The 15462-nt window shown below is 41.7% G+C and overlaps 1 protein-coding gene across 1 annotated transcript in view; it reads right to left on the bottom strand.

Moving 5' to 3' along the window:
- LOC137428581 (receptor-type tyrosine-protein phosphatase delta) overlaps positions 1-15462 on the bottom strand; it is a 417416-nt gene that overhangs the window by 7591 nt on the left and 394363 nt on the right. Inside the window, exons 28-29 of the mRNA XM_078777195.1 lie at positions 6866-7020; positions 5855-5990 (exon numbers count right to left, since the gene is read on the bottom strand). Coding sequence (XP_078633321.1) covers positions 5855-5990; positions 6866-7020 — 291 coding nt within the window. The remainder of the gene's footprint in view (positions 1-5854; positions 5991-6865; positions 7021-15462) is intronic.

The following is a 15462-nucleotide window of genomic DNA, read 5'->3' as shown; positions in this document are numbered from 1 at the left end:
AAAACACCTCACAGCCATAAAACACGTAATAAAAACACCTCACAGCCATAAAACACGTAATAAAAACACCTCACCACCACCAAATTAAAAACGCCTCACAGCCATAAAACACATAATAAAAACACCTCACCACCACCAAATTAAAAACACCTCACAGCCACGAAATTAAAAACACCTCACAGCCACAAAATTAAAAACACCTCACAGCCATGAAATTAAAAATACCTCACCACCACGTAATTCAAAACACCTCACCACCAAGTAATTCAAAACACCTCACCACCACGTAATTCAAAACACCTCATCACCGACTAATTCAAAACACCTCACCACCACAAAATTGAAAACACCTCACAGCCACGAAACACGAAATTAAAAACACCTCACAGACACGAAATTAAAAACACCTCACCACCACGTCATTTAAAAACACCTCACCACCACGTAATTATAAATACCTCACCACCACATGATTTAAAAACACCTCACCACCACGTGATTTAAAAACACCTCACCACCACGTTATTTAAAAACACCTCACCACCACATAATTCAAAATACCACACCACCACGTGATTCAAAACCACCACCACGATATTAAAAACACTTCACAACCACGGAAACAAAAGTTTGAGGGAGTCATTAAGTGTTGCACAAATGTACAGGCTTGGCATTTAATATGGAATTTTTTTTTCTTTCTTGACTTGGGTTTACTTTCTGAACTCAGTATATCAACCTGGTGAGTTTCTTTTACGCTTCGGTGATTTCGTTGTCAAAAGAACCATGTCACTGATTGTCTTTCGCGGCAAGAAGTCAATAACAGGATAATATCACAGGTGGCGTGACAAAATGTAAGGACAGGTACATTTGACGATTGGCTTCACAATCGGGTATATAAGGGTTGTTGCGTTCTGTATTAGTGGAAAACAACTGCTGCACGTCTACAAAAGTTATTACCGCTTCCTCTGGAGATGGTCCGTCAACTTGACAATGCTGTTTGTCATGGAGTGGGGAATTTACGAAATTCAGGCATGAAACAGCGTGCTATTGCTCGGCAGTATGGCATCACTCAAGGTCAGGTGTCAAAGATCCTGAAACGAAATGCTCAGAGGGGTGTCCCTACTCCAATACCGAGGCCAGGACATCCACGCAGAACCACAAGGAGAGATGATTGCCAGCTGCACCGGTTAGTCTGCAATGGCCGTACCAAGTCAGCTAATCGGCTTAGGGCTGAGTGGCAGCAACTGACAAATGTGCCTGTATCCAGAAGGCTAGTCAACCAACGACTGGTTCAAGCAGGCTATCGTGCCAGCGTCCCCTGAGAAAGCCACGCCTGACCAGACAGCACAGCCAGCGCCGATTGCAGGGGGCACAGAGCACCGTCAATGGCAGCCAGGACACTGGAATCACGTGACCTTCAGCGACGAGTATAGATTTCTGGTCTATTGTCAAGATGGCCACGTCCGAGTGCGCAGCCAAGTGCATGAAGCCCACAACGAAGATTGTATAGTGCCAAGAGTCCAAGCTGGAGGTGGTGGGTTGACTGTATAGGCTGCTTTTCATGCAGGGGGCAAAACTGACCTGGTTGTTCTGAATGGAAACCTGAACCAGTTCAAGTACAGGGTCATTCTGTAAGAAACATTGCTTCCATTTGCTCGTGCAGCCTTTCGAGGAAACTTTGTCTACCAAGATGACAATGCACGGCCTCATCGTGCTTGCATGATCCAACACTTTCTTGCTGACCGTGGTGTAGAGCATATGGAGTGGCCTGCCATGTCCCCGGATATGAATCCGATAGAGAACTTGTGGGCAGAATTAACGCGTCAAATCGACCACTTGGACCAGCAGCCGACCTCTGTGCGTGAATTGCAGCAGGCTATTGTCACTGCATGGCAAGCGATTCCTGTCCAAACCTTGGCAAATCTCGTGAACAGCATGCCTCGACGTGTACGTGCTCTCCTGAATGCTCGTGGGGGTTACACGAAGTACTGAACTGTAATTTTACTGTCCGTAATCCCAGTCGTAATTTAACTTTTGTTTTTGTTGAATTTTTTTTTGGCTAATGTGCAAAATAAAGAGATACTTCTGGAAAACGTACAGAAGTTTAACACAGTACTGTCCATGAATTGAATTCGATATCAGTTTACATCACTTTCAAGGATCAATTTATTTGTTTCGAAATGTCAAATGTGGTTTTTGTTTCTTTTAAAGGTCACGTTAACAAAATCTAGAATAATTTCAACATAATTCCAATGAAATTTTGGTTCTAAGACATCTTGAAAAGTAAGTTCACCCCTACAAAAAAATATTCCATATTAAATGCCAAGTCTGTATTTGTAATATACGTGATATCACAATTTATTAACAATTGAAGTTGAAAACTGAAGTTGAAAAATAAATTTTTTCCCGAAAAATGCCAATAAAAAAAAAAAAAAAAAATTGGAAATTTTTTCAAAAAGAAAACCCTTAGGACATACCGACGGGAGAGATATGTGCATACCAGAAGTTTGGTACGATTTCACAAAAGTTTGAGGGAGTAGTTCAGTGACAAGTCAACACAAGACAAGACAAGACAGACACTGCACAGATATATATGTGGATATATCCAAAACCTTGATCTCTCCCATCCCCATTAATTCACCCTAGATGCACTTTTTTTGAAATACCGACTTCCTTCCTAGAAGTTCTGGCAATGTCCATGTGTTTTATACCTCTACCACCCCCCCCCCACCCCCCCACTTTCCCAAGTGCCTCTTCCCCCCAAGCCCCCACCCTCCTACAGATCTCCCGATGTCCATGTTCTCTGCTGTTGTACTTGTGTGCTTCTCTCTCTCTCCCCATCTTGTCTCCCGCTCCCTTCATTGAATGTTTTTCGTGTCCGTTTATGTTTTTTGTGTTTAATGTGCTGGCCCTTACATGAGCCTCGATCTTGTATACAGAAAAGAAAAAAGTCATATATATATATATATATGTGACTGTATATATATACTATTATACTGTATAGAGAAGGTCACATGAAAAAGTAAGTACACCCCATGTAAAGTTTTGACTTTTTCAACATATTTCTACATACAGCTATTTGATCTTCATTTCAACAATATTGATAGATAAAGGTGATATAATATAACAAATATTATGAAACATTTAAATTTTGTAGTCCAGCTCGTTTCAAATCCCCCCACAACATCTCGATGGGATTTAGATCCGGGCTTTCACTTGTCCATTCCAGAACCCTCCATTTCTTTCTTTTCAGCCATTCCTTGGTGGATTTACTGGTATGTTTACGGTCATTGTCATGTTGCAAGGTCCACCTTTGGTTGAGCTTCAACTTTCCGACAGATGGCCTCACATTATCCTCAAGCACCCTCTGGTACAATGAAGAATTCATAGTGGATTATATGATGGTGAGCTGCTCAGGCCCTGATACAGCAAAGCTGCCCCAAACCATAATATTTCCACCACCATGCTTTACAGAGTTGTATCAGGTTCTTGTGGTCAAATGCTGTCTTTGGTTTTCGCCAAACATGTCTTCTGGTACTGTGGCCAAATAACTCTACCTTTGACTCATCTGTCCAGAGCACATTGTTCGAGAAATGCTGGTCTTTGCCTCAGTGTTCATTGGCAAACTTTAGTCTTGCCCTGATGTTCTTTCTGGACAGCAAAGGTTTCCTCCTGGCACACCTCCCATGGAGATCAAATTTGTGCAGTCTCTTTCTAATGGTAAACTCGTGCACTTTGACATCAACAGTGGCAAGAGCTACCTGTAGGTCACGTGATGACAATTTGGGGTCCTTAGAGACTTCTTTCAGCATCTTGCGGTCTGCTCTCGGGCTGAACTTGCAGGGGCGGCCTGGCCTGAACAAGTTGGCAGTTGTTTGGAATCTTCTCCACTTGTAAATGATCTTCCGGACAGTCGAATGATTGATTTCAAATTGTTTGGAGATCTTTTTAAATCCCTTCCCAGACTCATAGGCATCTATAACTTTCTTTATGAAGGCCTCAGAGAGCTCTTTTGATCTAGGCATGGTGACGCCGCACACTTCAACAAAAAAGAGCAAACCAAACTAAATGTCTGAGGTTTAAAACAGACAGGTTCCTCCAAGATCTTCTCCAACGATATTCTCATCATTTGCATCTGAGCTGGTGCACCTGATTCTAATTTTAGGCATTTGAAGTAGTGATAAATGTAGGGGTGTACTTACTTTTTCCACATGCGAAATTTGCATTTATGTGTATTTAAATTTTTCAATGGACTATAAAATGTAAATGTTTCATGATATTTGTTATATTATATCACCTTTATCTCTCAATATTGTTGAAATGAAGATCAAATAGCTGTACGTTGAAATATGTTGAAAAAGTCCAAACTTTACATGGGGTGTACTTACTTTTTCACATGACTGTACGTATGTATGCAATATGCATGTATGTATATATATATATATATATATATATATATATATATATATATATATATATATATATATATATATATATGTGTTAGTATGTATATATGTATATTTATGTATGTATGTATGTTAGTATGTATATATGTATGCATGTATATATGAAGAAGATTTCCTAGATTCCCTATCCTGATGTTGGCAGCAGCGTAACACTGTGACCTATTTCCATCTGGCGGCTGGGTGTCTGGCTCTGAAAAACTGTTGACAAAATCCCATGTTTGACCTTGACAAACATTCCTTCCATATGAGGCCCTGTCAATTCTGTACAGTTTATCTTTAGGGTGGCAGTCTATGTCCTTGGGAAGGGATTTGATCACAGGGCTTTGTTTTGAGTTGTTTGATCTTTGAGGAAAGTATATATTAACTGACTACGGATTTTGGCCGGCTGTGGATGCTAACGTCTCCCATGCACGTATTCGTATCTATAATAAACCTCTTGGACACTGTCCGAGTGAAACAGGTGATTATTATTATACCCACGACAAAGCTGGCGACGAGGATGGGATTCACCCAGATGGGAGAGAGATGGTGTCGTTGCCCAGTGGCGGCAAGGTGTATATATATATATCCATTCAAGTTCAAGTTCAATGATCCATTCAAGATCATTCAAGATGATCAAGTGAACCATCAACAAACATCGGCACATATATATATATATACATATATATATATATATATATATATATATATATTTATATATATATATATATATATATATATATATGCCGACCCACATGGTCTTCTAGCCAAAGAAAGCTGCATAGAGCTACGCAAGATAAGGCAATTGCTGTTTCAAACTCTTCACAGGTTCCTTTACAGCTGCAGACATTAAGAAGAAGTGAATACGTACATGAGAATCCCAATGCTACACGCATCCCTCAGCCCGTGCACTGGTTTCTTCACTTGTTGCTGATTTGTCAGGGACATCGTAGAGAAGCATGCACCACCGAGGCTCCCAAGGATGTACCTTCTTCACTGGTGGTGCACTCCAAATTGTATATCTTACCACTACTACTAATAAATTTGTTCCCTTACTTCAGAGTAAGGGAACGAGGCCATTCGGCACATCAAAGCCTGCACTATTATTGACTGCACGGTTTGAACCTCCCAGAATCTGCAGACACCTCAGTGCGGACGCTGTAACCATTAATACTCAACCGAAGATGGTGAAAAAAAGATTAATAAACGATGTACATGCTTCGATGGGAAAAAAACAAAAACAAAAACAAAAAAAACCAGGACAAGCATGTGAATCCTAACAACACAAATGCGCAAATCAAATTAAAAGATAAGTTTGCTACATAAAAATTAGACAGGTAGCATTTCATTTAGGTTTGCAATGAGTTGTATATTGAACAAAAATGTACCAAAACGGTATTCATGCGTACCTCTATCTGCACGAGTGCAGGTCGCTGAGTGCGTATCATCTTTACGGTCTGGAACAGGTCGAACATGCCCTCGTATCGCATCCTCTCAAGCACCACGCTGAGCGCCACAAAAACACCGGTCCGTCCCACACCTGTGCTGTTGTTGGAGAAATAGTGGAGGAAAGAAGCACCTTTAAACTACAAGATCCTTTCTTCATCCATTGCATAGTACGTAGCACACTTCATTCACTCGCCATTTAATACATTGATATGTTATGTCATTCAATTATGTATGTACGTGTCTCGCAAAGTGCATCCATGTTTGCCTGTGAATCACGCCAGCTGAAGTAAGGGAAAGGTAATGCTTCGCTTTCAGAAATATTAGTTGTGAAATCCAGCTATGGAGGACAATACCATAGTGAACAATGAACATGCACTACCTGCATTACACTGTGCATGGTATGTGACGTCGTTCTTTATTGGCTCCTGATGCAAAAATTGAAGTAAGGCTAATGACTGGTGGAAATGCCTAGTGGGAATGACTAGTTGGAATAACTAGTGGGAATGACTGGTGGGACTGATTGGTGGGAATGACGAGTGGGAATGACTGGTGGGAATGACTAGTGGGAATTAAATGGTTGCTATTTATAAATGTCCCCCAACTGTGAACCCTTTAAAATTTTATTTGTTAACAACTCGTGTATTAAGAAATGGTGGAAAAAAAGCAAGTGGTAACTATCCTTCATTTTTTCTGGAATTTCATTTTACTTGCTATGGTGTTTTTTTGAGCAGAATAGGTGAGTTGTTGCCGGCACCCAAACAAATTCCAAATTATTGTGTTAACCTACAAGGGGGACCTTATCAGCAGCACAACTGCACTCCCACACATGATTCAAACCAGAAACCGGACGCTGTGCACAAAATGATTATGATGACCCAATAAATGAAAATAATGCATGAAACTTCTACAAGGGTCATTGCACTCACAGCAGTGAACCATCAACAATTGAGGTAAGGCCATTTTTTACCTACCTGCAGTGCACTGCTATTGGCCCCTCCTGGCCAAACTGTTCCTTGGTCTTGTGCACCTGACCAATAAAGTCAATAAAGCCTTCGCCTGTACGAGGCGTGCCCTGCTCCGGCCAGTCTACAAACTGGAACTGTCGCACAGTCCGTGATTGTCCATCCTGTAGTATGATGTGAAAGGAGAAGACAGAGGGAGGGAGAGGGAGAGGGAGAGGGAGAGGGAGAGGGAGAGGGAGAGGGAGAGAGAGAGAGAGAGAGAGAGAGAGAGAGAGAGAGAAGAGAGAGAGAGAGAGAGAGAGAGGGAGAGAGAGAGAGAGAGAGAGAGAGAGTGCAAATAAATAATATTTTCAATGATTTATTAAAATCTTTCGACATAAAGCAGCTTTAGGATATGCACAACATGACTTTTGATAGTTCTGCAGTATGAATCCCCTAAATTAGTGCTTGATTTTTATTTAATACCTCCTGATAATGATGACCTCTTTCCATTTTCAATTACATTTTGGTTGCGGTGTCTGCGGCACTGGAGCTTGTACAAAAGTCACATGCTGAACAAAGATATCAGCAGGCAGTCGTAATATTTTACAAGAATGACAAGAACATTACGGAACATTAGACAAATCAATATACGTATTATGTCCAGGGGTTTGAACCTGGGATTATATTAACATGGGTTATGTGTTCAGATGGGAACACCAATGTAGATCAGTGACCAAGAGGCCCAGAGGCAGATTAACATTTTTTGTGGCCCTGGGCACAAAAAATAGTTAGACCCAAAAGATCCCCCAAAAATACGAATACATGAAAATGCATTAATGCATCGACTCTATTAAATGTTACACTGAGTTAATAAAGGATACACTAAGACTAGGTACATCTACTAGGAATAGGACTAGCTGATTGATAAATAAACACATTCCAGCACTTTCATTGGTGTGTTCATTACCAAGTTTTTATTACTTTTTTTACTGAGATTTTTTTCAAGTGTATTGGTTGGTCTTGTGCGTTATTCTGTCTGTATGTCTGTTTGTTTGTATGTCAATCGCCTTGAGGTCACAATTTTAAAACCGATCTTGACAAAACTCACCACATGGTAGAGTTGGTCATAAGGAAGAAGCCTATTTATTTTGAGGTCAAAAGGTCAAAAGGTCAACATTGGGCATGGCTCAAAAACATAGTCAAATTTCTAAAATCCTAAATTTTCATTCGGTTAACTTGAAATTTGAAGAGGATTTGCAGATCAGGTCATTGAATTCAAACACCAATTATTTTTGAGGTCAACATCAGCCAAAAGGTCAACAACCTATTTTAGGGATTTCGCAAGTATCGTGCGATGCACGACAGAGTTATTGTTTGTCTGTTTCTATGTCAATCGCCTGTAAGTCACAATTCTAAACTGATCGTCATGAAACTTTACCGAGTTGTAGAGGTAGTCACAACTGAGAAACCGATTGATTTTGAGATCAAAGGTCATTTTGAGGTCAAATTTATAAAATCGTCAATTTTCATATGATTAACTTGAAAATTAAACAGTGATTACATGCATCACGGAATTGGGATCTCAACTATTTTTGAGGTCAAAAAGTCAAAGGTCAACTCAAGGCCTAACTTCAAAATCAAAAATTTTCAGCCGATTGACCAGAGCTATGATGAAGATTGTCAATTTTAATCTTAATGAAATGGACAATTTGATGTCTCCATGGCAACTTTTTTGGGGTGAATTGGGGGTGGATTTTTCAAGTATCATGCTCTGCATGACGTCTTTCATGTTGTTTTTTCATTTGTCTTTGTATACATAGACGAGGCTCATGGAAGAACAAAAAGTTTATTGTCGAGTGCTTGCCAAGTGGCTTAAGCACTCAAGCAAGCACTTCAACAAAACTGTTGGTATGGAACAGCTGGCTTGGGAAGCCATAGCAAGCTGATTGGTAACTGAACACCCCAAGATGAGCTAGACAGACTGAAGACCCTTTTCTGATTCTGTCGCTTGTGTCATGAAAAAAGTTAATTTTGGGTGATTTTCAACCTTTATTGCCTTTTGTTACATCCACAATCGAAGGTGGATGGAGGTTATGTTTTCACCTCTGTTTGTCTGTCTGTTTGTGAAGACGATATTTCAAAAAGTTGTGGATGGATTTGAATGAAATTTGGTGGAGGGAATGGATACGTGACAAAGACAAAATAATTACATTTTGGTGAAGATCCGGATATGGATCTGGAACTGAGAATTCTAAAGTGATTTTCACCATTGAGATATAGAGCAAAAAACGATATATAGCACGATATGTCAAAAAGTTATGGAAGGATTTGGACAAAACTTGGTGGATGGGTTGGATACGTGAAAAGGACGAGCCGATTAGATTTTGGCTCAAGTCGGATCCAGATCCGAACTATCAGTGTCCGACCTAAGAAAACATAAACTGTTCACCTGGTGGAGTTCTAGTTAAGCTATATTTCGCGTTTCAGCTTCGCGGGGGTAGTTTTGTTTAACCCTTGGGACATGTGTTCTGATTTTATAAACTGTAACATTCCGTCAAGTGCACGGATTGGTCCATTTAGCAATGAGGGGTGTTTTGTGATCATAAAATATATTATAGTGTGGGATTTGCTGAACAATTTTAACATATATTAACAAAAGGAATTATACAATTTTTATTGTGATTATTGTTGCATTTTTAAACATTAAATGAGTTATTATTCCACTGAACCTGCTTTTTCTACTAATACTAACTTCACCCATTAATTTTCGAATTGTCCTGTCGAATTAAACATCAGGGAAAACATTTTTCATCGATTCATCACGTGACAATGCTTTCTTTCCTTAAGATGGATTATTCCCTTTACGCTGTGTTTATCACCATTCACAAGGTGATATATGTTTTGTCGGCAAAGTGAGACCCCACTCTCAGGCTCATCTCAAAAGCTTATGAACCACGATCGGTCTCCCTTTATCTTTCATCTCTTGTGATTTACATGAACTCATTGAAGTTGGGGGACCTGGGCACGTGACCTGTGTGCCAATCCACCACTAAAGAGGCCACTAGGCATAATTATTTTGTTGAAATTTCTAAAAAACAAAAATCTACTTGAACATTATGGGGTATTATGTGTAGCTTGGTGACAAAATTAAATTCAGGCTGTCACAAAACAAAATGTGAAAAAGCCAAGGTGTGTGAATACTTTCTGAAGGCACTGTACTGTATATATACTCTATATGTATAATGTACAGTCACGTGAAAAAGTAAGTACACCCCATGTAAAGTTTTGACTTTTTCAACATATTTCAACATACAGCTATTTGATCTTCATTTCAACAATATTGATAGATAAAGGTGATATAATATAACAAATATCATGAAACATGTACATTTTGTAGTCCATTGTATAATTTAAATAAACATAAATGCAAATTTCGCAAGTGGCAAAAGTAAGTACACCCCTACATTTATCACTACTTCAAATACCTAAAATTAGAATCAGGTGCACCAGCTCAGGTGCAAATGATTAGAACATCGTTAGAGAGGATCTTGGAGGAACCTGTCTTATTTAAACCTCAGACATTTAGTTTGGTTTGCTCTTTGTTGTTGAAGTGTGTGGCGTCACCATGCCTAGATCAAAAGATCTCTCTGAGGCCTTCAGAAAGAAGGTTATAGATGCCTACGAGTCTGGGAAGGGATTTAAAAAGATCTCCAAACAATTTGAAATCAACCATTCGACTGTCCAGAAGATCATCTACAAGTGGAGAAGATTCCAAACAACTGCCAACTTGTTCAGGCCAGGGCGCCCCAGCAAGTTCAGCCTGAGAGCAGACCGCACGATGCTGAAAGAAGTCTCTAAGAACCCCAGAATGTCATCACGGGACCTACAGGTAGCTCTTGCCACTGTTGATGTCAAAGTGCACGAGTCTACCATTAGAAAGAGGCTGCACAAATTTGATCTACATGGGAGGTGTGCCAGGAGGAATCCTTTGCTGTCCAGAAAGAACATCAGGGCAAGACTAAAGTTTGCCAATGAACACCTAGGCAAAGACCAGCACTTCTGGAACAATGTGCTCTGGACAGATGAGTCAAAGGTAGAGCTATTTGGCCACAGTACCAGAAGACATGTTTGGCGCAAACCAAAGACAGCATTTCACCACAAGAACCTGATGCCAACTGTAAAGCATGGTGGTGGAAATATTATGGTTTGGGGCGGCTTTGCTGCATCAGGGCCTGGGCAGCTCACCATCATAGAATCCACTATGAATTCTTCATTGTACCAGAGGGTGCTTGAGGATAATGTGAGGCCATCTGTCGGAAAGTTGAAGCTCAACCGAAGGTAGACCTTGCAACATGACAACGACCCTAAACATACCAGTATATCCACCAAGGAATGGCTAAAAAGAAAGAAATGGAGGCTTCTGGAATGGCCAAGTCAAAGCCCGGATCTAAATCCCATCGAGATGTTGTGGGGAGATTTGAAACGAGCTGTGCATGCAAGAAACCCCTCGAACATCGCACAGCTGAAAGAATTCTGCACGGAGGAGTGGGCAAAAATTTCTCCCAGTCGATGTCAGAGACTGGTAGACAGTTATAAGAAAGGCCTACTTGAGGTTGTTTCTGCCAAAGGGGGCAATATCACCTATTAGAGCCAAGGGCATACTTACTTTTTCCACATGCGAAATTTGTATTTATGTTTATTTAAATTATACAATGGCCTACAAAATGTAAATGTTTCATGATATTTGTTATATTATATCACCTTTATCTATCAATATTGTTGAAATGAAGATGAAATAGCTGAATGTTGAAATATGTTGAAAAAGTCAAAACTTTACATGGGGTGTACTTACTTTTTCACGTGACTGTTAAAAAGATTTTAAAAACATTTCATGTGGTGTACTTACTTTTTCCACATGCGAAATTTGCATTTATGTTCATTTAAGTTATACAATGGACTACAAAATGTAAATGTTTCATGATATTTGTTATACTATATCACCTTTATCGATCAATATTGTTGAAATGAAGATCAAATAGCTGTGTGTTATAATATGTTGAAAAAGTCAAAACTTTACATGGGGTGTACTTACTTTTCACGTGACTGTATGTATGTGTATGTGGGATTTTGCTGCCGGATACGGAAGGCGGCCAAGGGAATTCCTCCTGTGGTCACCTCGCTGTTACAACAGGGAATCTTGGTGGAAGTGAAAAGTCCATGTAATACTCCAATCCTCCCAGTGAGAAAGCTGGGAAAAACGACCTGGCGCTTTGTGCAGGATTTGCGGGCTATAAATAGATTCATTGAAGGGATCACTCCGGTAGTTCCCAAACCTGCCATGATACTAACAGCTGTTCCACATGAAGTAGGATGGTTCTCGGTAATAGATCTTTGCTCGGCTTTATTTAGAGTCCCCATTCACCCAGACTCCCAATTCCTGTTTGCATTCACTTATGAAGGCCAACAGTACACCTGGACCGTCCTCCCTCAGCAGTTCTGCGACAGCCCAATTTTGTTTTCCCGGGCATTGCATCAGGACTTAGCAGACGTGGAACTTTCAAGGGGGGAGTCCAAATGAATCCAGTACGTAGATGATTTATTAATCTGTGTGGACAGCAAAGAGACATGCTTGAAAGATACTGTTACCTTGCTGAATGACCGAGCGGGCAAAGGTCATAAAGTAAATAAAGACAAATTACAATTTTGCGAACCAAGTGTGGTATACCTGAGGCATACTCTTAGAAAGGGTGAGCAGAAGCTCACCCGTAAATGCACGGAAGCCGTCAGAGGAATTCCTAGGCCCAGAACTAAGCGGCAGATGGGACAATTCCTCGGAATTATGGGATACTGTAGAGAGTGGATAGTGGATTTCGCTCCAATAGCGAGATCCCTGCAGGACGCTGTTCTTAAAATAGTGCCACCAACAGTTGGGTGGACGACTGAGCAACAGCAAAGTTTTGAGCATTTAAGACATGCGCTGATGGAAGCACCAGCATTGGGACTCGCAGATTATGATAAAACTTTCCTGTTCTATGTTCACGAAAGAGAGGGGTTCGCCCAGGCAGTTTTTACCCAACGACATGGGGATAAGATGTGACCCATAGCTTACTCCAGCAGGCGACTGGACCCGGTAGCAAGAGGATTGCCGACATGCCTCAAAGAGTTAGCCACGGTGGCATGGGCGGTGGAACATACGGAAGCGATCATGCTGGGCCACCCGCTCATTGTTAGAGCACCACACAGCCTGCAGGCGATCCTGCTGCAGGCAAAGACGCAACATTTGACAACTGCCCGGACACTGAAGTACGAAATAGCTTTAATGCATGCGTTCAACATTACTATCGAGCGATGTTCGACTTTAAATCCAGCATCGCTACTGCCGACCCCCGATGATGGGGGAAGTGCACAACTGCCAAGAAGTCATCCAGGCCACCACAGCCTCAAGGTAGGACATGAAGGACGAACCGATGGACAACCCGGACCTCGTAATGTATACGGACAGTTCAGCCGCTAGGGCACCGGATGGATCTTTACGGGCGTAGTACGCTGTGTGCTCCGACCATGCAGTGCTGCAGCAGAATAGACTGCCGGATACGTACTCGGCACAAAAGGCAGAGCTATGTGCGCTAATAGCCGCAAGCCATCTGGGAAAGGATAAAAGGGTTAACATCCACACAGAGTCCGCGTATGCATGGAATGTAGCACATGATACGGGGGCAATTTGGAAAATGAGAGGGTTTCTTACATCCGTAGGGACACCTGTCAAGAATGGTGAGCTCATTGCAGAACTCGTTGAAGCTCTACAGCTCCCTGACGCCATTGCCATTGTGAAATGTAAAGCGCACACAAAGGCAGGGGACGACGTCACAAAAGGGAACGTTTGGGCAGACGAGGCAGTCAAACAAGCAGCAGGACTCCCGGCCGAGTATCAAATGCCGCAACGTGCAATTAAAACGGCCGAGACAGTTCCAACTGTTCAGGACATTGTAGCTCTATAAGACGCCACAAGTAGGAAAAGACGGCCTGGGCTTGGGCCGGATGCAATCAACAAATAGACACAGGACTATAGACAGCTGCCGAGGGAAAGATGGTGCCCCCCGCAAAAGGTATTACAATGGCTTGCACGTCTGGATCATGGACATGGCCACATGTGTAAGGGGAGGATGGTGAAGACGGTTTTTCGGACATGGTATGCCCCAGGGTTTGTGGGGGGTAGCGGAACGACTGTGCCAGAGGTGCATGATATGCTAAAAACAGAATCCAGGTAAGAACCAGGCAAAGCAGAAGACAGGAGCTCACCCACCCCCTTGGGGTTCGTTTGTACACATTCAGCTCGATTTTGTAAATATTGCATGCGCAAGATTGGTCGTCACGTCTCTTCAAAGCTGTCCCTGCGCGCACGCTTTCAAAGTTAAGTAATTTTTCACAATTGTGTTTTTGTCGAATCTGTATCTTTCTTTCGGTGTATGTACCTATTGGGGTGACTTTAATAGGTTTCTCGGTGTTGGTTTTTCATACCTGTGTACAGAATCGTCGTTTTTTTCGTATCGTGTATTCTGAGGCCTAGTGTAGTGCTAGTAGGCTAACATGTCAGCCCTTGGCTTGAGGCTTTTTTTTTGTCTCATCGGTTCTTCGATCACGCTGCAAATTACTTTCGGTCTCTGTTTTTCACGGTCTTTTCACCCCATACTTCCTTGTTTTAAAATCTCAAAAAAAAAAACCCAAAATAATATTTTCCTTCCCTGTTCTTATCCGTTTGTTCATTCTTATTTGTTCGTTCGTTCTTCGACCACGTTGTTCGTGATCACGTGATCACGTTGTTAAAAAATGTTTCATCTGTCCCCTGAAGAACTTTATTTTGTCATATTCTATAACACCTTTTTCTTCTTCTTCTATAAAAGGATGCTTTCGACTTGCTCACCAAATCTATTCATTCCCAAAAAATATTCCATCTCTTACAGTGCATCTTTCATTCATTCCCTAAACTCTCCAGAACTCCACCCATCCTTCAGCGTCTTCAAATGTATTTTTGACTCGAATGTCTCAAGAAACTCATTTTGCAATAAATGTTCGTTTCCCATTAATCGTACACTTTTCAAAATCCAATCTCACCCCTTCCCTCCAAATCTTCCCCATCACCCATCTCTTTCAAATCTTCCCCCTTGCCCCTCCCCCCCAAATGTTCCCCATCACCCATCCCTTTCAAATATCCCCCCCTGCCCCTTCCCTCCTAAACTCCCCCCACTCCCTTCCCCTCCGAGACTCTCCCTCACTCCTCCCCTCCTAGACTCCCCTCTCACCCCTCCTCCTCAAAGCATCCTCCCCGCTTCTTCCCCCTTCCAACTTTCACCTTCTTCTCCCTCAACCTTCTGCCTCACTCTTCCCCCTCCTCAAATAACACCTCACTGCACCTCACCCAATCACCATCAAACCTTTTGTCAGCCCCATTCTTCCCTTTCTCCAAGCTATTCTGTAATCTCTGACACACCTTCAACAGCTCTCCCTACCTCTTCCTCCTCTTCCACATCTTCCCCCTACCGCTCCCCCCCCCCCCCCGCCTGTTCTGTATCCGATGCTCCCCCTTCCTCTTCCTTAACAGTATGGACCTCAAACATCCGGGGCCT

The sequence above is a fragment of the Myxine glutinosa genome, chromosome 1, assembly GCF_964187855.1.
Source record: "Myxine glutinosa chromosome 1, kmMyxGlut1.1, whole genome shotgun sequence".
NCBI lineage: Eukaryota > Metazoa > Chordata > Myxini > Myxiniformes > Myxinidae > Myxine > Myxine glutinosa.
Note: the sequence above shows the minus strand (reverse complement) of the source record. Positions and strands in the feature narration are given on the sequence as shown.